Here is a 24463-nt window from a genome sequence, read left to right on the forward strand (position 1 = left end):
AAGCTGATCTCAAACTCCTGGCCTCAAGTGATCCTCTTGCCTTTGCCTCCCAAAGTGCTAGGATTATAGATGTGAGCCACTACAACCAGCCAAGTGACACAATTTGACTTAGGTTTGAATTGAATAGGGTTAATTTCTTTTTCTTTTTTTAATTTTGAGACGGAGTCTCGCTCTGTCACCCAGGCTGGAGTGCAGTGGTGCGATCTCGGCTCACTACAAGCTCCGCCTCCCGGGTCCACGGCATTCTCCCGCCTCAGCCTCCCGAGTAGCTGGGACTCCAGGCATCTGCCACCACGCCCGTCTAATTTTTTTTGTATTTTTAGTAGAGATGGGGATTCACCGTGTTAGCCAGGATGGTCTCAGTCTCTTGACCTTGTAATCTGCCTGCCTCGGCCTCCCAAAGTGCTGAGATTACAGGCAATTTTTTTTTTTTTTTGGAGACAGGGTCTCTCTCTGTCACCCAGGCTGGAGTGCAGTGGTGTGATCACAGCTCACTGCAACCTCTGCCTCCCAGACTCAAGGGATCCTCCCACCTCAACCTCTTGAGTAGCTGGGACTACAGATGCACACCACAATAAATACCCAATTTTTGTACAAAAAATTAGCACACACTTGGCTAATTTTTTTGTAGACGAACTTTTGCCATGTTGCCCAGGCTGGTCTCGAACTCTCAGACTCAAGCAATCCCCCTGCCTAGGCCTCCCAAAGTGTTGGGATTACAGGTGTTAGCCTTTTGTTTTCTTTTTAATAGAGCTGGTTCAAAGCTGAGGATCTGCTATGTGCAGTGGGGCAAGCCTGGGGACAGCACAGTGAAGTTACCAAATCATGCTCTTAAATTAGAACATTTCACAAATAAACAGTAGGAGAAGATGCTAGGGGTCTGTCTGTACAAGGAGGAGGGGAGCGTGGCATGGGAGAGTGACCGTCAAGGTCAGAGGGGACCTTTCTCCAGAGGTAGCGCTTGGGTTGAGCTGGGAGACCAGAGAGCAGCCAGGTGAAGCTCCATGGAGAGCTCCATGCAGAGAGAGGAGCAGGGCCAGAGCCCTGGGAAATGGGCTCAGGGTGTTTAGGAACAGAGACCAAGCACTGGTGGATGCATGCGATGAGGGCTGAGGAAAGCTGGAGAGCTGGGGTCCAGACTGCGAACAGGAGGAATACGGGCTCTGGTAATTTGGTTACTTGAATCTTGCCAGTAAATATGTTTCTTGTTGTTGCGTGTTTTTGTTGTTTTTTTTTTTTTTTGGTGACAAGAGTCTCACTCTGTCTCCCAGGCTGGAGTGCAGTGGCGCAATCTCAGCTTACTTTGCAACCTCTGCCTCCCAGTTTCAAGGGGCCCTCCTGCCTGAGCCTCCTGGGTAGCTGGGATTACAGGTGCATGCCACCACGCCTGGCTAATTTTTTGTGTTTTTAGTAGAGACAGGGTTTCACCACGTTGGCCAGGCTGGTCTGAAACTCCTGACCTCAAGTGATCTGCCCGCCTCGGCCTCCCAAAATGCTGGGATTACAGGTGTGAGCCACTGCACCTGGCCTGTTTCTTGTTCTTGTTATCAGCAAGTGGCCTTTAGAAAGATTTGTCTGGTGGTGAAATTATATGACAGCTGGTTTGTCCTGGATATTGGTCTTGCACTGAATGTGCCAAACACTGATCATGGCTGTAAAAGGCCCTTTGCAGGGTCACATGGACTTGGGCACTTATCTGCAGACTTGAATTATGGATTTTTTTTCCTTCCCTTACAGGGAAGACCACTGGGATCCCCATCCATGTCTTTGGCACGGAGACTCACATGACAGCCATTGTGGGTATGGCCCTGGGCCACCGGCCCATCCCCAACCAGCCACCCACAGCGGCCCACACTGCAAACTTCCTCCTCAATGCCAGTGGGAGCACATCGGTAGGTGCCGGCCTCCCCCAACCTTACAGGAAGGAACCATCTCATCTTTTCCACTAGGTTACAGTCCTCCTTCTCTGTTCCCTGGGGGCATAGAGGAAATACAGCAGGAGTTAGTGCATGGTTGGTTTCTGGATCTCTGCCAATTTTTTTCCTGTCCTGATCAAAGTAGTATAATGGAAGGATCAAGGATTTTAAAATTGGATCCAAGTTCAAATTGTGGCCGGGCATGGTGGCTTACACCTGTAATCCCAGCACTTTGGGAGGCCGAGGCTGGCGGATCACCTGAGGTCAGGAGTTCGAGACCAGCCTGGCCAACGTGGTGAAACCGTGTCTCTACTAAAAATACAAAAATTAGCTGGACATGGTGGTGCATGTCTGTAATCCCAGCTACTCGGGAGGCTCAGGCATGAGAATCACTTGAACCCGGGAGGCAGAGGTTGCAGTGAGCTGTGATGGCACCATTGCACTCCAGCTCTGAGCAACAGAGTGAGAATTCGTCTCAAAAAGAAAAGAAAAGAAAAGAAAAACTTAAAAATCGTTACTCTTACTTTTTGCTGGGAGAGCAACCTTAGCCAGTGTCTTGTCCACCCAGGGCCTCAGTTTGCTCATCTGTAACATGGGATAATATTAATTCGTATCTTAGAGGATTGTTAGTACTTTTGGAAGTAGCTTATAAAGAGCATTGTTGTGCATAATTTTTATTATCAGTTTTCTTTGGGGCCTTTAAGGACCAGTGGCTTTTTTTCCCAGCTGTGACTCTTACCTCTTACACTCTCTCCTTATCTCACCCCAGACGCCAGCCCCCAGCAGGACAGCATCTTTTTCTGAGTCCAGGGCTGATGAGGTGGCGCCTGCAAAGAAGGCCAAGCCTGCCATGCCACAAGGTAACTCCCTGAGGCTTCAGGCACGTTGCAGGGAGTGGCCTTTCGGTACCCTCTGTATCTCTCTCCCCTTTTCCTTTCCCTCCTGGGCTGGCAGAGGCGGATGAAAAGTGGTTTGGGTTTTGCAATGGGAGTGCACCTGGGACACAAGGATGGTATGACTTGAGCCTTCCCTGTGGGTGCTCCTGAGGCAGAGGACGCACGCCGTGCCTGGTCGCCTCAATTCCTCCTATTCTCTTCTACCCCTGTTCTTATGGGGCTGTGAACTGGGCAGGGAGGCTGGAGGAGATAGGGTTACAGAAATTCCAGGAAGTGGAAAGTTCTCTGGGACTCTTCTCCTGAGTGGAGGGCAGATGCTGGGACCCCAGGACGGCAGAGCCAGCTCCTACGACAGCAGTTCCCAGGCCACCCCCACCATCTTGGGGCCCTAACAGACATTCCCTCCTCTGAATCCCCAGCAAGAAAAGCCCCCGCCTGTCAGCCCATCTGTATTTCAACTAATTTTTCTCTCCATGTAGATGTGATTCCTGCTGGCCAGCCCTTGCAGCCAGCTCTACAAAAATGGTGTTAGTTACCCCTGGGCTGGTATACCTGTGCAGCCTCTTCCTGGGACACACTTTGCTTACGGCATTTTGGGAAATAGTGACACTGTCCCAAATCAGCATATTTGTCCACAGCACTGGTCAACCCCATGCTGGCCAATCATCTCATAGTGTTTCATGGAGACAAAAAGGGATTGGCATTAAGAGGGTGGGACTGTGCCAGCTAGAGAGCCCAGAGTTCAAGTCATCCAGCTGTCCCTGCAGAGGGCCTGGGGGAGGCACTGGTGTTGAGCACATCTGCCCAGCCTTCGTCCTCCTCTTGCCCCCTCTCTGCCCATTTGGTCTTTGCTCTTTCTTGCTTCCATTCTGCTCATCGGTGCTTTCACCTCTTCTGCTGGCCTTACTCCATTGTCCATTGCAGAACAGGAGAGGGATGGTGAGGGCTTTAGCCCTGAAAGGCTTGTCCATGGGACCCTTCCCTGTTCCCACCCTCTCCCTCCAAAGCCTCCAGCCATCAGTGGGTCACTCAGTTGCCTTGGTCATTTTCTTTGACAGATTCAGTCCCAAGTCCAAGATCCCTGCAAGGTAGGATGCCCCCACCCTGCCCCCACTCTGCGTGTGGCTTTGTTAGCGGGTGACAGTTTTACCGTGTGCTCTGTTTCCCCCTCCCCTGGTGGGTTGCAGTGTCGTCTGGTCTATTTTCTGTCCCTGCCTTGATGTGGCCTGACCCCAAGTCCTAAGTCTTCGCTCTTCCTCCCCTCCTATCCCTGCTCAGTACGCGCCTCACTCAGCGCTCTCCTCACTGTGTGGCTGTTTCTGGCTCCAAGCTTGGGAGGGGGTAGAGATTTTGGAAGGAGCAAGAGCGAGACCCACGGCCCTGGAGAGTGTAGTGGTGTCAAGGAGAGTGTGTCGCCTGGGAAGGAGGGAGCCATCCAACTGAATGGGGAGTGGCAGAGAGTTGTGGGTGTCTGTCACTGCTGGGATGCAGAAGGGGAGCCACAAGTCACCCCTGCTTCTCATTTACATCTCCTGATGTCATTTTCTCACCTTTCCTGCCTCGACTTCACCACTGCCAGCTTCATCCTCAAGCTCCAGGGACCAGTTTATCTTTTTCTGGGGTTGTGGTGGAGGAACAAGAGAGGTGAAGAAGGAGGTAGACGGAAGCGCTGAAGGGTGTGCAGCGGATCTAGAGACTGGGTAATTGGAAGGGGTATGAGCTTTGTCTGGCATGTGAGGTCACATTTTACAGTGGACACTTCTGTGCATGCGCATTCACCCACTAGCCTAGCTGAGTAGATTAATTGGTTCATAGCATCAGAGCTTCCATTTAACTTTGACATTCACAGCCGTGGAGGCAGGGAAGTCTTTTGTTGTCCCCTTGCTAAGGGGAGGGGAAGGAGTAATTGGCAGGGTCGATAACCAGCTGGAAAGGCCTGGAATGCAGCCCTTTGGCCACCTGGCTTTAATCCTGATGTTTTTGCCTCTGGAAAAAGTTAAGAGCAGAGTAAACCCAGTGTGGAAAGAACAGGGACCAGCCCTGGTTCTCCAGGAGCTCTCTGTGCTCTGAAGGGGAGGAGGGTTATGAGGAGGGGGGTTATCCTTGTTACTTTCTGGAGCGAGAGAAATAAAAGGAGGGTGTGTCAAGGAGGGAGAACAGATTATGGCTGAGCAGGCCCTCCCCTCAGCGAGGCTAGAGGAGGCCTGGTGTAGGGGGCATAGCCCCTGGCACAGAGGTTCTCTCTGGGGTCTCTCTGCTGCTGGTGGGCTGAGGATACACCCTTCAGCTTTGGTTTCTCTGTGCTTGAGGAAGGGCCACTTTACCTCCACCCTTTCCTGCTGGAGATGCTGGTAGGTTTGTAGATTCCAGGCTTTGTCTTGATTTCTGTAGCTGGCAGGGTAGATAGATCAGAGGCATGTGCACGTGTGTCACCTGTTGGGGGTGACATGATGCAGGCTTCCCCTGAGGATGGCGGGTCATGAACTCACACTTATATTCTCCCTCCTCACTTTCACAGTTGAGCTGCATTTTAAGTGATTATGTAATCCTGGCTCTGATGCTGGATGACCTCGGACTTCAGTCATTTGGCATCTCTGGGCTTCAGTTTCCTAGGACTGGGAAGTGGGAGAACTGGATTAGGTGGCTTCCCTTGTTCTGTGATCTCATGTCTCAGCAGAACCCAGGTGGGTCTAGGTGACAGTAAATCTCAGGTATTTGCAACATCAGGAACCTTCTGCCATGAGAAGCTTAAGGCTGTGATGGAAGAGGCAGGCCTGTACAGGGATTTAATGAGACCATGAACTTGGTTAGCCAAGCCTGCTCTAGTACAGTAGGTTAATTAATACCAGATGCCACTGGGCTAGATGCATCATTCTCCCTAGGGGAGCTCAGAACCTCCCTGAGGGCTGCTTTCCTCCTCTTGGACTTGCAGGGACCCAGAGGGGAAGGTCAACTGCCTGAAGCATGGTAAAAATCCTTTTCCTTTAGGCTAAGGACTGCACTTTTTTTTTTTAAATATACTTGCTGCATTAAAATTTTCTTTTTAAAATTTTTGTGGGTACATAGTAGGGGTGCATGAGCTATTTTGGTACAGGTGTGCAATGCGTAATAATCGCATCATGGAAGGTTTTTTTTTTGTTTTGTTTTGCTTTGCTTTTTGAGGTGGGGTCTCACTATGCTGCGGTGGCTGGTTTCGAATTCCTGGGCTCAAGTGATCCTCCCACCTCAGTCTCCTAAGTAGCTAGGACTCAGGCATGCACCACTATGCCCACCTAGAGAACTGCACTTCTACCAGCTCCTTTTGTTCCCTTACCTTTTTTTTTTTTTTTTTTTTTTGAGGCAGGGTCTCACTCTGTGGCCCCCCAAGCTGGAGTGCAGTGGTGCGATCTTGGCTCACCGCAACCTCCGCCTCCTTGGTTCAAGTGATTGTGTGTTGGTTTCCCAAGAAGCTGGGATGCCACCACGCTAATTTTTTTTTTTTTTTGAGATGGAGTCCCGCTCTGTCACCCGGGCTGGAGTGCAGTGGCGTGATCTCGGCTCACTGCAACCTCTGCCTCCCGGGTTCAGGCGATTCTCCTGCCTCAGCCTCCTGAGTAGCTGGGATTACAGGCGCCCACCACCACACCCAGCTAATTTTTGTATTTTTATTAGAGACAGCATTTCACCATGTTGGCCAGGCTGGTCTTGAACTCTTGAGCTCAAGTGATCCACCGGTCTCAGCCTCCCAAAGTGCTGGGATTACAGGCGTGAGCCACCACACCTGACCTGCGCCTTACCTCTTAAGTGCCCACTGAAGGGTCTGTCCAAGAGCACCGTTCTGAGCAGTAAAGAGCCACCTGGTAGAAGGGAGAAGGAGAGGAAAAACAGGAGAGCAAGTTGAGGGCGCTGGCCCTGTGTAACTAGCTTGCTGCTCCTGCCTTGTGCAGAGCCCTGGCCGGAACCGCAGTTAGCGATAAGGCTGCTGTGTCCTCAGCCCCGGCTGCACAAACCTCTTCATTGGACCTACACTGACCTAGAATTCATGCTGATTCAAACCCTGACTGGAGCTGGTTTTATGTCCAGATTTATAGGGTAATAAGCATTGTTGGGACATAAGTCCTGAGCCCACCAAAATTGGGAGAGCTAAACATTTTTTTCCAATGACTTTAAAAATAATTTGTCAAGACCTCATTTGCATATAACCTGATGACACGCCTTGCTTGGGAAATGAAGCAGGTCATATAGGAATTATCCTGGGCATCTTTGACTGTGGGGCCCTTCTTTCTCTGTTCTTTACAGAGCTACTTACTAGCTAGCAGGCCCTCTTGGCTTGATTTGCTCTTTCTGCCACCTTCTTCCAGAAAAATCGAGGCCCCTCCTCCCCAAGTTCTCAGAATTCTGTCCTCTTGACATTCCTTTACGGTTGTGATGAGGCATCACCCTGTGGACATGGGGTGTGGAGGGGTCTGGCAGGCAGCCCTGGCCCCTGCAGGTCTCCCTGGGGTATGTGTTCTGGGTGCACTCTCTGTGTCTTTGCCCACCAGGAAAGAGCACCACTCTCTTCAGCCGCCACACCAAGGCCATTGTGTGGGGCATGCAGACCCGGGCTGTGCAAGGCATGCTGGACTTTGACTATGTCTGCTCCCGAGACGAGCCCTCAGTGGCTGCCATGGTCTACCCTTTCACGTGAGTTACCCCATGGCAGGAAGTATCTCCTTCCTCTGCTAAGGCAAAGCTTGGGGCTGGGCACAGGGGCTCATGCCTGTAATCCTAGCACTTTGGGAGGTCAAAGTGGGAGAATTGCTTGAGCCCAGGAGTTTGAGACCAGCCCTGGGCAACATAGGGAGACCCCCATCTCTACAGATAATTTAAAAATTAGCTGGGTGTGGTGGTGTGCACCTGTAGTCCCAGCTACTTGGGAGGGTGAGGCAGAAGGATTGCCTGAGCCTTGGAGGTTGAGGCTGCAGTGAACTCTATAATTATGTCACTGCACTCCAGCCTGGGTGACAGAGCAAGACCCTGTCTCAAAAGAAAAAAAAAAAAGACAAGGCTTGGGGAGTCAGCGAGCTCATTCCCTTTGCTGGGGAAGGCTTTGCCCATCCTAGAGACAGAGGCAGTCAGTATTCCTGGGGGATCTTTGTCCCTTAGATGAAAATTCTTTGAGGGCACAGACCATGCCTTTTCTACCTTCTAGGTGAAATTCCTCCCCTCAGCTTCCCCTTCCCCAGTCCTGACAGGTTGAGGATGTCCTAATTCTTCTTTTACTTTCTCACAGTGGGGACCACAAGCAGAAGTTTTACTGGGGGCACAAGGAGATCCTGATCCCTGTCTTCAAGAACATGGCTGATGCCATGAGGAAGCACCCAGAAGTAGATGTGCTCATCAACTTTGCCTCTCTCCGCTCTGCCTATGCCAGCACCATGGAGACCATGAACTATTCCCAGGTAGATCACTGGGCTGTGGAGGGTAGGGGGTGGGGACCATGAACTAGGGGTCCCAGGTAGATCACTGGGCTCTGGAGGGTGGGGGGTGGGGACCACGAACTATGCACAGGTAGATCACTGGGCTCTAGGGGGCGGAGGGTGGGGAAGCAGGAACGCCTCCTGATTGATGTCCTGTCACTGCTGCCTGGGACAAAGGGCTGGGGATTTGGGAGTAGCCAGTGGTTTGGGTGGAAATGGTTGGAGACATGCAATCTTCAGAAGTCAGGATAGTGACTCCGGGCAGGTCAGTCTGGGCAGAGGCTGCTTATGTGGGCTTACAAAGAGGCTGCTCAGGCTGGGACAGTGACTCATGCCTGTAATCCTAGGACTTTGGAAGGCAGAGGCAGGAAGATTGCTTGAAGCCAAGAGTTCAAGACCAGCCTAAGCAATAAAGCGAGACCCATTCTCTACAAAAAGTTTAAAAATTAGTCAAGCCAGGCATGGTGACTCACACCTGTAGTCCCAGCTACTCAGGAAGCTGAGGCAGGAGGATCGATTGATCACCCAGGAGTTCAAGGCTGCAGTTAGCTATGATCATTCCATGGCACTCCAGCCTGGGTGGCAGAGCAAGACCCTGTCTTTAAAAAATTAAATAAAGTAAAATAAAATATACGCTGGGCATGGTGGCTTATGCCTGTTATTCCAGCACTTTTGGGAGGTCAAGGCAAGAAGATTGCTTGAGCCTAGGAGTTTGAGACCAACAAAGCAAGACCCTGTCCCTACAAAAAAATTAAAAAAAAAATAAAAAATTAGCTGGACATGGTGGCATGTGCTGGCTGAGGTAGGATGATCGATCACTTGAGCCTGGGAGGTCAAGGCTACAGTGAGTTGTGATCACACCACTGCACTTCAGCCTAGGCAACAGAGTGAGACTCTCTCTAAATAAATAAATAAATAAATAAATAAATGTTAAATAAATAAAGGAGGTGGCTCAGGCTCCACCCCACCCCCACTATATCCTCTCTGTGCTATCCATAACTGGCTTGAAAACCAGGATTGGCTGGATGCCGTGGCTTGTGTTTGTTAGGAGGCAGAGGTGGGGCGATTGTTTGAGGCTAAGGGTTCAAGACCAACTTGAACAACACAGCAAGACCTTGTCTCTACTTAAAAATGGATTAGCCAGGCATGGTGGCACTCACTAGTCCCAGCTACTAGGGAGGCTAAGGTAGGAGGATCGCTTGAGCTCAGGAGGTTGAGGCTGCAGTGTGCTGTGATCATGCCATTGCACTCCAGCCTGGGCAGCAGAGTAAGACCCAGATCCTGTCTCAAAAATAAACAAACGAACAAAAAAATCAGGATTTAAGCACTTTATTTTATGTATGTATTTATTTATTTATTTATTTATTGAGACAGAGCCTCACTCTGTCACACAGCCTCCGCTTCCCAGGCTCAAGTGATTCTCGTGCCTCAGCCTCCTGAGTAGCTGGGATTACAGGCACATGCCACCACACCTGACTTTTTTTTTTTTTTTTTTTTTTTTTTTTTGTAGAGATGGGGTTTCACCATGTTGGCCAGACTGGTCTCGAACTCCTGGCCTCAAGTGATCCACTCACCTTGGCCTCCCAAAGTGCTGGGATTACAGGAGTGAGCTACTGCACCTGGCCTATTTTAATTAAGAAATTTTTTTAATCGGTCAGCTTCCCAAGCCAGAGGAGGCTCAGAGAGACTCCAGCATTTCATGATAAAAATATTACATATTTATTATAGAACAGTTTCAAAATACTGATATTGTTTTGTTGAAAATAAATACTTGAGGTCCCATTTCAGAAAAACATGACTGCTGCTATGAGAGTATGTCCTTATCTACTCCCTTTTCTAGATTTGAACAAAGGGAATAATACTGTATGCCACTCACATAATCTGCTTTCTTCAGTTGCTCTTTCCACATCAGTAAGCACTTACTGGCAGCATCACTTTTGCTTTTGCACATCTTGTGATGGGCAATCTCAGATTAACATTTGCCTATATCCTTAATTATTCCCTAAGCATAAATTTCTAGAAGTTGAACTACTGCATCAGAAGGTGCAGGTTTGAGGCTGGGTGCAGTGGCTCACACCTGGAATCCCAGGACTTTGGGAGGCCAAGGTGGGTGAGTCATTTGAGGTCAGGAGTTCGAGACCAGCCTGGCACCGCCTCTACTAAAAATAAAAAAAATAGCTGGGTATGGTGGTGGGCACCTGTAGTGCCAGCTACTTGGGAGGCTGAGGCAGGAGAATCACTTGAATCCGGGAGGTGGAAGTTGTAGTGAGCCAGGGTCGTGCTATTGTACTCCAGCCTGGGCGACGAGAGACTCCATCTCAAAAAAAATAAAATTAGGATGTTGATTATTTTGTTGAAAATTATCATCTGATCCCAGACTGGCTTATTTCAGTTTATGACTGGAGAACATAAAATTGTCTTGATATCTAGAGGAAGTGAAAAAATACATTTGCCGAAAATGAGCTACCTTTTTTTTTTTTTGAAATGGAGCCTCTCTCCATTACCCAAGCAAGAGTGAGTACAGTGGCGTGATCTCAGTTCACTGCAACTTCCACCTCCCAGGTTCAAGCAATTCTCCTGTCTCAGCCTCCCGAGTAGCTGGGACTACAGGCGCCTGCCACCACGCCCAGCTAATTTTTGTATTTTCAGTAGAGATGGGGTTTTACCTTTTTGGTCAGGCTGGTCTCAAACTCCAGGCCTCAGGTGATCCAACCACCTCGGCCTCCCAAAGTGCTGGGATTACAGGCGTGAGCCACCACGTCCGGCTGCTACTTCTTTAGTCTAGGGCAGAGGTTGGCAAACTATGGCCCAAGGCAAAACCTAGCACATCACCTAGTTTTAAGGCTGTTTTTTTGTTGTTTGTTTTTGTTTTTTGTTTTTTGAGACAAGAGTTTTGCTCTCGTTGCCCAGGCTGTAGTGCAGTGGTGCGATCTCGGCTCACCGCAACCTCCACCTCCCAGGTTCAAGTGATTCTCCTGCCTCAGCCTCCCAAGTAGCTGGGATTACAGGCATGCACCACTATGCCTGGCTAATTTTGTATTTTTAGGAGAGATGGGTTTTCTCCATGTTGGTCAGGCTGGTCTCAAACTCCCAACCTCAAATGATCTGCCCACCTTGGCCTCGCAGATTGCTGGGATTACAGACGTGAGCCACCGCGCACAGCCAGGGGTTTTTGTTTGGTTTTAAAGAGACAGACATACTGCTCTGTAGCCCAGGCTGGAGTGCAGTGATGCAATCATGCAACTCACTGCAGCCTCAACCTCCTGGGTTCAGTTGATCCTCCTACGGGGTCTCCCTGTGTTGCCCAGGCTGGCCTTGAACTCTTGGGCTCAAGGGATCCACCTGCCTTAGACTCCCAAAGTGCTGGGATTACAGGCATGGGCCACTCCACCTGGCCCCTACAATACTATCTTGACCCTTTATAGAAGTTTGCTGGCCCTGGTTTAGAGCCAAAGAGAAGTGATTCCTGGATCTGTCCCATGCCCCTCCCACCCCGTCTCTGGGCTGAGTGTAGAAGCAGCTCATTTCTCTTAAACGCTGACCCTGTCCTGTGGGGATGGTGACAAGACTCGGAGGGTACCATGGAGAAAAGCCTTAGATAGCTGCTTTATGAGCAGGCACAGGAACAGGTAGACAACAGAAGGGTGTGAGCTTTTGGGTGAGAGTGAACATAGCTGCTATGACTGTAGCAGGGCTTCCGAAATACCTACCTCTGTTGGGTGGATCACTGTGGCATTAGCTATTGGAGATCAGTTTCGGCTATCCACCACTTGTGTTTTCAGGAGATGGTTAGAGTGATTAGGAGCAGAGGCCTGTGGGAAGAATGAGATGCATATTGGTTTTGTTTTTTCATTTTGTTTTGTTTTTGTTTTTGAGATGGAGTCTCGCTCTGTTGCCCAGTCTGGAGTGCAGTGGCGCCATCTCAGCTGACTGCAACCTCCACCTCCCTCGCTCAAGCAATTCTGCCTCATCCTCCCTAGTAGCTGGGATTATAGGCACGCACCACCATGCCCAGCTAATTTTTGTATTTTTAGTAGAGACGGGGTTTTGCCATGTTGGCCAGGCTGGTCTCGAACTCCTGACCTTAGAAGATCCACCCTCCTCGGCCTCCCAAAGTGCTGGGATTACAAGCATGAGCCACTGTGCCCGGCCGATATGCATATTGTTAGCATTACTTTGTTCTTGGACCCTGGAAGGGGACATGCGGAGTGGGAGGTGGGCCCTTAAACGGTGCTGTCTTGTTGCCCTGAGGCAGAAAGTTAACGGGAAGGGACTCTTGTCATCCTCTAGATCCGGACCATCGCCATCATAGCTGAAGGCATCCCTGAGGCCCTCACAAGAAAGCTGATCAAGAAGGCGGACCAGAAGGGAGTGACCATCATCGGACCTGCCACTGTGAGCTTCCCCTCCGGAAAGCCTTTTATGTTCGATGCTATCTTATGAAGTTCAATGCCCTTAGGAAGTTTACTTTTTGACTCCTCTATCTCCCTCCTAGGTTGAGAAGATTCAGGAAGTACGTGTCGAAAATCAGTCTGTCCATTTTTAGCTTTTTTTTTGAGACAGAGTCTCACTGCAATGCCTAGGCTGGAGTGCAATGGCGCGATCTTGGCTCACTGCAACCTCCGCTTCTGGGTTCAAGTGATTCTTCTGCCTCAGCCTCCCAAGTAGCTGGGATTATAGGCACCCGCCACCATGTCTGGCTAATTTTTGTATTTTTACCCCCAACGGGGTTTCACCATGTTGGTCAGGCTAGTCTCGAACTCCTGACGTTAGCCTCCCAAAGTGCTGGGATTACAGGTGTGAGCCACTGCGCCCGGCCCATTTTTAGTTTTTGTTATTGTTGTTGTTGTTTTTGAGATGGAGTCTTGCTCTGTTGCCCAGGCTAGAGTGCAGTGGCGCGATCTTGGCTCACTGCAACCTCTGCCTCCTGGGCAGAGTTATTTTTTTAAAGGCTGTCTCCCTAGTACATATCACCTTTATGGTTTCAAGGAGCTAATGAGTAATTTTTTTAGTATTTGTCTACCTTCATAAAACCATAGCATAGTCTTTGCTAAACCAAAGAATAAGCTGCCTGGTGGCCAAAAGTCTTCGTATAAGAAGAAATTATTCTTTTTTGTGGGGGGCGGGGACAGAGTCTCACTCTGTTGCCCATGCTAGAGTGCAGTGGTGCGATCTTGGCTCACTGCAACTTCCACCTCCTGGGTTTAAGCAATTCCCCTACCTCAGCCTCCTGAGTAGCTGGGACTACAGGCGCCTGCCACCATGCCTGGCTAATTTTTGTATTTGTAGTGGAAGCGGGGTTTCACCATGTTGGCCAGGCTGGTCTCGAACTCCTGACCTCAAGTGATCCACCCCACTCACCTCTGCCTCCCAAAGTCCTGGAGTTACAGGCGTGAGCCACCGTGTTTGGCCTTTTTTTTTTTTTTTTTTTTTTCTTTGAGACGGAGTCTTGCCCTGTTACCTAGGCTGGAGTGCAGTGGCACGATCTTGGCTCACTGCAGCCTCTGCCTCCTTGGTTCAAGCAATTCTCCTGCCTCAGCCTCCCGAGGAGCTGGGACTATAGGTGTGAACCACCATGCCTGGCTAATTTTTGTATTTTTAGTAGAGACAGGGTTTCACCATATTAGCCAGGCTGGTCTCAAACTCCCAACCTCAGGTAATCTGCTACAGCCTCCAAAAGTGTTGGGATTATAGGCGTGAGCCACCATGCCTGGCTGAAATTATTCTTTGAATTATTTTTTGTTTGTTTTTTTTAAGAAGCAGGGTCTCGGCCGGGCGCAGTGGCTCACGCTTGTAATCCCAGCACTTTGGGAGGCCGAGGCGGGCGGATCACGAGGTCAGGAGATCGAGACCATCCTGGCTAACACGGTGAAACCCCGTCTCTACTAAAAATACAAAAAATTAGCCGGGTGTGGTGGCGGGCGCCTGTAGTCCCAGCTACTCTGAGAGGCTGAGGCAGGAGAATGGCGTGAACCCAGGAGGCGGAGCTTGCAGTGAGCCGAGATCGCGCCACTGCACTCCAGCCTGGGCGACAGAGCGAGACTCCGTCTCAAAAAAAAAAAAGAAGAAGCAGGGTCTCGCTGTGTTGCTGGAGTGCAGTGGCTTTTCACAGGTGCAGTTATAACACACTTCAGCAGCCCCGAACTCCTAAGCTTGAGCAATCTCCCTGCCTCAGCCTCCTGAGTAGCTGGGATTACAGAAGTGTTCCTCCACACCTGGCTTATTTTTACTTCTTACTGTATTAAAAAATTGAAGCTAGTATTTATTTCCAAAGAGCTGAGATTACAGACCGGAGCCACTGTGCCGGGCCGAGTATACGTATCTGAACCTGAATGAGTGAGCCATGTTTTACAAATAAGGCTCTCTTTCTTTCTGTATAATGTCTCTTGAGAGAGAGAGGAGACTTTCCTAAGCAGGAAACCCAATGGGCAAGTGTGATTTCTCTTGGTCATTCTCTCCCCAGCCTGGCCAGAGGGGGCTGGGCAGTAATGCAGGGGCTTTGTGATTCTTTGTGGTGAATCTGGAAGTCACCTTCCTCCCTGATTGTGGTTTCTGCCCCCACAGGTTGGAGGCATCAAGCCTGGGTGCTTTAAGATTGGGAACACGGGTGGGATGCTGGACAACATCCTGGCCTCCAAACTGTACCGCCCAGGCAGTGTGGCCTATGTCTCACGTTCCGGAGGCATGTCCAACGAGCTCAACAATATCATCTCTCGGACCACGGATGGCGTCTATGAGGGCGTGGCCATTGGTGGGGACAGGTAATCAGCTGGGAAGCCAAGGAGGGGCTTCCTGCATTGAGAGCAGTGGGCTAGGAGACGATGCTGTGTCCTGCAGGCTGCTTGCTGCCCCTGATTTCCAGGCCCGCAGAAATGCTGCTGAAGTCTAAACAATGGGGCATCACTGCTCTTGTCTCAGGACTGACAGAGCATGAAATTGGAAAACACAGAACAGGGCAACAACGTGCAGGAGAGGTGACTGGGCTTTGGGGATAATTCTGTTTGTTGTGATTGGCCATAGGGAGGCAGCAGAGTGCAGTGGTCAGGAGGGTCAGTTCTGAAATTGGACTAAAGAGGTTCAAATCCCATTTTCCCTCTTTAGTAGGGGGTGGGTGGCAGAGGCCATCCTGGGCCAGTTACTTAACCTCCCTAGACCTCCATCATTTTTACACATCAAATGGGTAAATAATACCCCCACCTCATGGGGCCACTGGAGGAATAAATGAGGTGTAATACATATAAGTGTCTGAGCCAGGGCCTGCCCTCAGCAGGTGCTCAGTGAGTTTTTATTGTAGTTAATAATAGTATCTTCATTATTTTTGTTAGTGGGAACACTGATCAGTAGGTCATGAATACAGTATTATATCTTAGAGTAACATCTGGCACTTAGTTCATAACAAATGTTAGCCATTATTGTTTATTATTCCTACTATTACTACTGCTGTCGGGCTTACAAAGCAAAAGCTGTTGAGATAGAGTCACCTTGTTCGTCTCCCTGGCTCTGCCACATGATTTCCAATAGGATGCCTGGGTGGGGAAGAACTCTTACCAAGGTCTTTAGGGGTGTGGCCTGGGAATCCCCAGTCCTTGGGTACTACCTGACCGAAGTCTCAGGGAATAAGTCTAGGAAATGCTGCTTGTTTAGATTGTCTTCTTAGATTTATAATGATCATATCAAAAGACATGAAGAGGCCAAGAACAGTAGCTTATGCCTATAATCCCAGCACTTTGGGAGGCTGAGGGAGGAGGATTATTTCAGCCCAGAAATTCGAGACTAGCTGAGGCAACACAGTCTCAAATTTGGTAGAGACCCCCATTTCTACTAAAAAAAAATTAGCCAGATGTGGTGGCGTGTGCCAGTAGTGCCAGCTACTTTGGAGCCTGAGGCAGGAGGATCGCTTGAACCCGGGAGGCAGAGGTTGCAGTGCACCAACATCACACCACTACACTCAAGCCTGGGTGAAAGAGCAAGACTTCATCTCAAAAAGAAAGAAAATATGTGTGTGTTCTTAGGTTTTTGTGGGTTTGTTTTTTTTTTTTTTTTTGAGACGATCAAAAAATTTAAGCCATCCTCCCGCCTCAGCCTCCTGAGTAGCTAGGACTGTACAGGCGCCCACCACCACAGCTGGCTGATTTTTGTGTTTTTAGTAGAGACGGGGTTTCACCATGTTGTCCAGGCTGGTCTGGAACTCCTGACCTCAGGTGATCCACCATCCTGGGTCTCCCAAAGTGCTGGGATTACAGGTGTGAGCCACTGCACCTGGCCAGAATTTGTGGATATAGTTTAAAACAACTGCACCAGGGTGTACTTTCTAGGTCATCTCTTACTGCTGAGCGAACCTCTCTGGGTTTTTTTTTGTGCCCAGTCTTTTCCTTTGCAAGTTAAATAGCTCCAACTGCCTCCCTCCTCTTTCTTCTCTTCTGTTCCATTTGCTACCTTCCCCTGTCCATTATTGCTGGGGCATCTCTGGACCCATACCGGCCATCCACATCCCCCCAAAATCCAGTGTTCCCAGTACAAGTGTGCTTCCTAACCCTGTACACACTTCCCCAGGCCTCCTCCTAATCCTGTATCTTGATGCTCCCTGCTCTCAACAGGTACCCGGGCTCCACATTCATGGATCATGTGTTACGCTATCAGGACACTCCAGGAGTCAAAATGATTGTGGTTCTTGGAGAGGTGAGTTACTTTAAAAAAAAAAAAATTATGATTTTAAAACTGTAATGCATGATCTCAGTTTTCAAAAAATTAAAACATTTTGGTTACATGTAACTTAAAGGGACAGTCCCTGGTAATCCCATCCCCTAGATACTGGGGCCTCGAGGTTGTCACTATTAGTACTGCCATTTATGTTTCAGAGAAAGGAGTTCTTAATCTCCCAGCGTCCCAAACTTCAGTGCCAATAAGAGAAAAGCTCTGCTCTGGCTGGCCATGGTCTCTACCTGGTGGGCAGTGGAAAGCTAGAGTAAAAAGTACATTTTTTTGGCCAGGTATGATGGCTCACACCTGTAATCCTCCCAGCACTTTGGGAGGCTGAGGCAAGTGGGTCACTTGAGATCAGGAGTTCTAGACCATCCTGGCCTACATGGCGAAACCCCATCTCTACTAAAAATATAAAAATTAGCCGGGCATGGTGGTGCACACTTGTAATCCCAGCCACTTGGGAGGCTGGGGTGGGAGAATCACTTGAACCCAGGAGGCAGAGGTTGCAGTGAACAGAGATTGCGCCACTGCCCTCCAGCCTGGGAGACAGATCAAGACTCCGTCTCAAAAAAAAAAGCAAAAAAAAAGCACTTTTTAAAAAATGTGATGACTTCTGGATAGAACAGTTAAAAATTTTTTCTAAATACTAAAAAATTTGGGAGTCCCATAACCCCATCCCTTGTTTGCACCTCTGAAGGCAGGTCTAATCCTAAATCATGTTATATCTCTAGATTAGGAAGCAGGAGTACCAGAGATTCCTTTCGGAGACCTGCTGTTTGTTCCTTTAGAAATCCTCCTTGTATCCAGGCTGAAACTAAACTCGTTTTATTTGGCCAAAGCCCGTGTCACTCCATTTTCTATCCAGTTTTTACGTCAGGATGGGCTGCACTAACTTGGCTTTTTCTCATTCCCCATTCCTTGGCAGATTGGGGGCACTGAGGAATATAAGATTTGCCGGGGCATCAAGGAGGGCCGCCTCACTAAGCCCATCGTCTGCTGGTGCATTGGGACCTGTGCCACCATGTTCTCTTCTGAGGTATGGCTGAGATGGGTCACTTCTGGGCTGGGAATGGGGATTGCAAGAGGGGGCATTTGAGGCGAACCATGTAATCATCTTATTAAGCAGCTAGTTGCTTCAAGAAACGTTTGTTACTTGCTTGGTTACTGCAAGGTCCAGCCAGGGCCCTGCTCTCTGGGAGCTTATATCCAGTTGGAGGAGACCAATTTATAAGCAGATTAAAGCCACAGTCAGGCTCTGAGTCCCTGCTTGGCGTAGGTAGCAACCAGCTGTCTGGAGAAGTTGAGACGGCTTCCCTGAGAAGGTGATGTTTGAACTGTTAGTTTAGAGGATGAGAAGGGCTTTGCTGATGAAAGGGAGGCCGAGGAGGGAGAAGGACACAGCCTGGGCTCAGCTGGGTGGGGCTTGGTGAGATGTTTTGTGTGGGGAGAGGTGGTAGAAGGAAAGATTTGTTCTTGATGTGTTAAAATGATAAAATGTATGTGAAAGTGCCTGGCGCACCTGATGGTGTTGAATATAAACACTCCTTGGGCTTCTGCTGTCTGCTGAGCTTCTGAGCTATCTGTCTTCTGCCGGGGGATCATACACCAGACTTCAGCCCCTGTGCTTCGGCTTAGAGAACCCTTTACCACCTTGAAGGTGGCTCACGTGATGATGATGAAATTGAAGGAAAAGCCGGGCGCGGTGGCTCACGCCTTTAATCCCAGCACTTTGGGAGGCCAAGGCGGGCGGATCACCTGAGGTTGGGAGTTCAAGACCAGCCTGACCAACATGGAGAATCCCCGTCTCTACTAAAAATTCAAAATTAGCTGGGCATGGTGGCACATGCCTGTAATCCCAGCTACTCAGGCTGAGGCAAGAGAATCGCTTGAACCCGGGAGGTGGAGGTTGCAGTGAGCTGAGATCATGCCATTGCACTCCAGCCCGGGCAACAAGAGTGAAACTCCATCTCAAAAAAAAAAAAGAAAGAAACAACCACTCATCACCCAATTAGTTTATCAGTAGTTGTTAGCACCCTGTTAGTGTAGGGCCTTCTCTTAGTGCTGCGTATATAAAAAGGTAAAGCCTTCAAGGCTTCCTGCAATCATGAGAATCCTTAAGCTTTAACCCTAAAGTTTTCCTACCAGTAAGATACTGTCACTCTCTGCCTAGAATGCATGCCTTTCGCCTCCAGATTCCTGCCCACCTCAAAGTGGCAATATTTGTCCAGTTGTCAAGTGCATATCCTTTGAACGAGTAGTTCCACTTTTGCAGATTTACCCCATGGGTATGCATGCAGAAGTGTTTCAAAGTATGTGTACAAGAATTCTCTGCAGTATCGTAACAGCAAAAACTGGAAACAACTTTTTTTTTTTTTTTTTTTTTTTGAGACGGAGTCTCACTCTGTCGCCCAGGCTGGAGTGCAATGGTGTGATCTCGGCTCACTGCAACCACTCCGCCTCCCGGGTTCAAATGATTCTCCTGCCTCAGCCTCCTGGGTAGCTGGGATTACAGGCGCGTGCCACCACACCCAGCTAATTTTTGTATTTTTAGTAGAGATGGAGTTTTACCATGTGGGTCAGGCTGGTCTCGAGTTCCTGACCTTGTGATCCGCCTGCCTTGTCCTCCCAAAGTGCTGGGATTACAGGCGTGAGCCACCGTGCCCGGCCTGGAAACAACTTACATGCTTATCAGGAGGGGACTGTCAGCATGGCATATCCACAAACTAATGGAAAACGGGGGAGGCATGCAAAGAAGGAGGAACTTGATATGTTGATACAGAAAGAGTTTAAGATACATTACCTGTAAGAAAGGGCAGAGTTCAGTAAATGCTTACAATATCCATTTTGTGTAAAGTGTGTATGTGTGGGGTTTTTTTTGTTTTTGTTTTTATTCCATGTAAGTAAAAGGGGAGGAGAGGTCCAGAATCCTGCCTATCCCTCCAGGATGAGCTCTGCTTGCACAGGCTTTAAAATCAGACCTTGGTAGATCTGTGTAGCCAGATGTGGTGGCAGGTGCATATAATGCCAGCTACTCGGGAGGCTGAGGCAGGAGAATTGCTTGAACCTGGGAGGCAGAGGATGCAGTAAGCTGAGATCAGATCTTTAAAATCAGATCTTGATAGACCTGGGCAAGTCATTTAGCCTCTTGGTAACTGTTTCCTGAGCTGTAAAATGAGGATGCTGCAAGGTTGTTGTATGACTTAAATGAGGAAGTAATTGTAAAGGTCTGGCATGCATAGGTCTTAGAAACTATTCCATTCCATGCCTTGTCAGTCCACTTATTCCATGAAGCTGTTCCTGATTCTCTTTTTCTTTTTTTGAGACGGAGTCTCACTCTGTCACCTAGGCTGGAGTGCAGTGGTGCGATCTCGGCTCACCGCAGCCTCTGCCTCCCTGGTTTAAACAATTCTCCTACTTCAGTCTCCCAAGTAGCTGGGATTACAGCCACCACGCCCGGCTAATTTTTGTATTTTTAGTAGAGACAGGGTTTCACCATGTTGGCCAGGCTGGTCTTGAAGTCCTGACTTCAGGTGATCCACCTGCCTCGGCCTCCCAAAGTGCTGGGATTACAGCCGTGAGTTACCGCGCCCAGCCGGTTCTCTTTCTTCTTGAGTGCTCTCCCCCGAGTCTGTACTCACCCAACAGCCAAAAATCAGTCACCCTCCTCCATTGTTTCTCCTGGCTTGCTTTGCATTACCAGCCCCTCCACCTTTCCACCCCACCTCCCCATCCCCACCATGATCAGGACACTTCTAAGAGGGTGAGCACCTTGCATTTCAGTATCTGGCGGCACTCATCACCCCATGGGTAGGGTGGGTCCTTGAATTATTTTAGGTTTTTTTTTTTGAGACAGAGTCTCGCTGTTGCCCAGGCTGGAGTGCAGTGGCACGATCTCGGCTCACTGCAGGCTCCACCCCCCGGGGCTCACGCCATTCTCCTGCCTCAGCCTCCCCAGTAGCTAGGACCACAGGCACCCGCCACCTCACCTGGCTAATTTTTTGTATTTTTAGTAGAGACAGGGTTTCACTGTGTTAGCCAGGATGGTCTCGATCTCCTGACCTCATGATCCGCCCACCTCAGCCTCCCAAAGTGCTGGGATTACAGGTGTGAGCCACCGCGCCCGGCCTTTTTTTTTTTTTTTTTGAGACAGAGTCTCGCTCTGTTGCCCAGGCTGGAGTGCAGTGGTGCAATCTCGGCTCACTGCAAGCTCCGCCTCCAGGGTTCATGCCATTCTGCTGTTTCAGCCTCCCGAGTAGTTGGGATTACAGACGCTCACCACCACGCTCGGCTAATTTTTTTTGTATTCTTTTAGTAGAGATGGGGTTTCACTGTTAGCTAGGATGGTCTCAATCTCCTGACCTCATGATCCACCCGTCTCGGCCTCCCAAAATGCTGGGATTACAGGTGTGAACCACTGCGCCCAGCCCTTTAGTTTTGTTTTTTTAAATAATTCATCTCCCTTTTAGAAATTTTGTTTTTAGTTTTGAGAAATCCAGAGTTAAAGAAACTTAACTTCTTTAAACCTAGGGTTTCTGAATATAGACTCTCTTCTTCCCACCCATCTGCGGATGCAGATTAAATCCTACAAAGAACGCATTGGGAACTCACGCTTTAAGGTGTCTTTCAACCTTTGCTTACAGAGCAGCAGTTCCTAACCTTTTCACCTTTTTGTTCTGTTTGCATGGTGAAGAGCACAGGCTGAGGCCAGATCGCCTAGGTTCAAGTGCTACCACATACTACCTGTGTGACCTAGGATAAATCACTCTACCCATCTGTGCTCCCATTTCCTTTTTTATAGGAAACGATCATAGCTACTGAGATTGAATGAGTAAAACTCTTAGAAAAGTGCCTGAACATAATGTTATGTAAACAGGTTAGATAGTACTATGATTACTCTCTGCACTCCATCCTAAGACAAGGCTTTGCATCAGATGTCTTGTGGGTTAATTTCCTCCATCGCTTGATTAAAGACACAGTCACACTGGGCACTCTGGCTCATGCCTGTGATCCAGCAGCTTGAGAGGCTGAGGTGGGTGGGTTGCTTGAGTCCAGGAGTTGGAGACCAGCCTGGACAACATGGCGAAACCCCGTCTCTACTAAAACTACAAAAAACTTTTAGCCAGGCATGCGCCTGTGGTGGCATATGCCTGTAGTCCCAGCTACACGGGAGGAGGTGGGAGAATCACCCGAGCCCGGGAGGCTGAGGCTGCAGTGAGCCAAGATAGCGCCACTGCATTCCAGCCTGGGGAACTGGAGGGAGACCCTGTCTCAAAAAAAAAAAAAAAAAGAAAGAAAGAAAGAAAAGACACAGCCACCATTTAGTGCTTTTTTTTTTTTTTTTTTTTTTTTTTGAGACGGAGTCTTGCTCTTGTCACCGGGGCTGGAGTGCAGTGGCACAATCTTGGCTCACTGCAACCTCAGCCTCCTGGGCACATATCTATAGTCCCAGCTATTGAGGAGGTTGAGGTGGGAGGATTACCTGAGCCCAAGGAGGCCAAGGTGCCAGTGAACCGTGACTGCATCACCTTACTTCTGCCTGGGTGACAGAGTGAGACCCTGTCACTTTAAAAAAAAAAAAAAAAAAAAAAAGCAGGGGGGCAGGCGTGGTGGCTCACACCTGTAATCCCAGCACTTTGGGAGGCCGAGGCTGGTGGATCACCTGAGGTTAGGAGTTCGAGACCAGCCTGGCCAACATAGTGAAACCGCATCTCTACTAAAAATACAAAAATTAGCTGGGCGTGGTGGCAGGCGCCTGTAATCCCAGCTACTCGGGTGGCTGAGGCAGGAGAATCACTGGAACCCAGGAGGCAGAGGTTACAGTGAGCTGAAATCACGCTGTTGCACTCCAGCCTGGGTGACAAGAGCAAGATGTCTTAAAAAAAAAAAAAAAAAAAAAAAAAAAAAGAAGGTAAGGGAAAAAAAAAAGGAAGGTGATTCTGGAGTTGGGCTGCCAGTCTTTGTATCCTGACTTCCATGCACATTAGCTGCGTGACCCTGAGGAAGCTCCTGAACTTCTCTGTGCTTTGGTTTCCTTGTCTGTAAAATGGAAATCATCTATTGTACCTATTCAGTGAGCTTGCTTGAGGCTTAAATGAAGTGATTCATGTAAAGTGTTTAGCACAGTGCCAGCCTATGATCAGTGTTGGCATTTCCCTGGGGATTCTATGTTCACTCTTGGGGGATTAGCAGTAAAGCTACTTTCCTTTGCTTTCCAGGTCCAGTTTGGCCATGCTGGAGCTTGTGCCAACCAGGCTTCTGAAACTGCAGTAGCCAAGAACCAGGCTTTGAAGGAAGCAGGAGTGTTTGTGCCCCGGAGCTTTGATGAGCTTGGAGAGATCATCCAGTAAGTGGACCCTGGGGAGGATGCCGGCCTCTCCCTCCTTGCCAAATCCCTCCTGAGACAGCAGCCTCTCCCACACAGGGACATCCTGTATTCCTGGTCCCTCTCGGTGTCTAGCGCAGCTGTGTGGATGGTTCAAAATCCTCTTTCTCTTTGGCTTTCCTTTTATTTAGTTTGTGGAAGCAGTAGGTCTAGGCTGGTGTTAAAACGTGTTGAGTTTCTGAGCCTACCTATTTGGCTGGGAGGTGGCAGCCAGAGAGATGAGAGCTCCGCATGAAAATATTTAGAGAGTGTTACCTATGACTGATAGAGAGTTATTAGATATCCTGTGATCTCTTCCCATTTCTACCTCTTAAACCTGCCTGGACTCCCGGCTGTGTCCTTCCTTGCCATCCAGAGATTGGGACGTGAGGTAGTAGGGAGCAGACGGGCAGGTGCAGTCTTGGCTAGAACTTGTTTTCATTTAGTTCTCAGAATTCAGCAGGTAAGAGTAAACTAAGAAACCTATACAGTGTTTGGGTTAGATAGAGCATTCTTGGGATGACTTACAGGAGCCCAAAATAAGAAAATCCACGTGGATGTCTTTTTTTTCCTGCCTCCCAGGTCTGTATACGAAGATCTCGTGGCCAACGGAGTCATTGTACCTGCCCAGGAGGTGCCACCCCCAACCGTGCCCATGGACTACTCCTGGGCCAGGGTAGGTGCCTTGAATGTCGCTAACAGTGTGAGCAAGGGAGATCTGTGGGTCTATGATGGCGGGTTTTGCGTTGATTTGCCTTGAACTCTTGGAGACCAGGCCTTCTGTATTAGTCAGGGATCTCTTAGAGGGACAGAACTAATAGGATATATATATATATATCTATAAAGGAGAGTTTATTAAGTATTAACTTACATGATCACAAGGTACCACAATAGGCTGTCTATAAGCTGAGGAGCAGGGAGAGCCAGTTCGAGTCCCAAAACTGAAGAACTTGGAGTCCGATGTTCGAGGGCAGGAAGCATCCAGCACGGGAGAAAGATGTAGGTTGGGAGGCTAGGCCCATCTCTCTTCTTCACATTTTTCTGCCTGCTTTATATTCGATGGAAGCTGATTAGATTGTGCTCACTATGCTAAGGGTGGATCTGCCTTCCCCAGCCCACTGACTCAAATGTTAATCTCTTTTGGCA

At 49.0% G+C, this 24463-nt stretch overlaps 1 protein-coding gene across 4 annotated transcripts in view; it reads left to right on the forward strand.

Annotated features, from left to right (window-relative positions):
• Nucleotides 1-24463, forward strand: part of ACLY (ATP citrate lyase) — a 53071-nt gene that overhangs the window by 19415 nt on the left and 9193 nt on the right. For 2 of the 4 annotated variants that reach the window (XM_030808180.1, XM_030808178.1), the window contains exons 12-22: nt 1738-1892; nt 2686-2776; nt 3871-3900; nt 7336-7477; nt 8067-8235; nt 12544-12648; nt 14818-15014; nt 16851-16932; nt 17882-17992; nt 23172-23299; nt 23900-23993. In XM_030808180.1, coding sequence (XP_030664040.1) covers nt 1738-1892; nt 2686-2776; nt 3871-3900; nt 7336-7477; nt 8067-8235; nt 12544-12648; nt 14818-15014; nt 16851-16932; nt 17882-17992; nt 23172-23299; nt 23900-23993 — 1304 coding nt within the window. The remainder of the gene's footprint in view (nt 1-1737; nt 1893-2685; nt 2777-3870; nt 3901-7335; nt 7478-8066; nt 8236-12543; nt 12649-14817; nt 15015-16850; nt 16933-17881; nt 17993-23171; nt 23300-23899; nt 23994-24463) is intronic. The other 2 variants (XM_030808181.1, XM_030808179.1) reach the window with 1 other exon arrangement.

Source organism: Nomascus leucogenys, unplaced genomic scaffold, assembly GCF_006542625.1.
Source record: "Nomascus leucogenys isolate Asia unplaced genomic scaffold, Asia_NLE_v1 Super-Scaffold_285, whole genome shotgun sequence".
NCBI lineage: Eukaryota > Metazoa > Chordata > Mammalia > Primates > Hylobatidae > Nomascus > Nomascus leucogenys.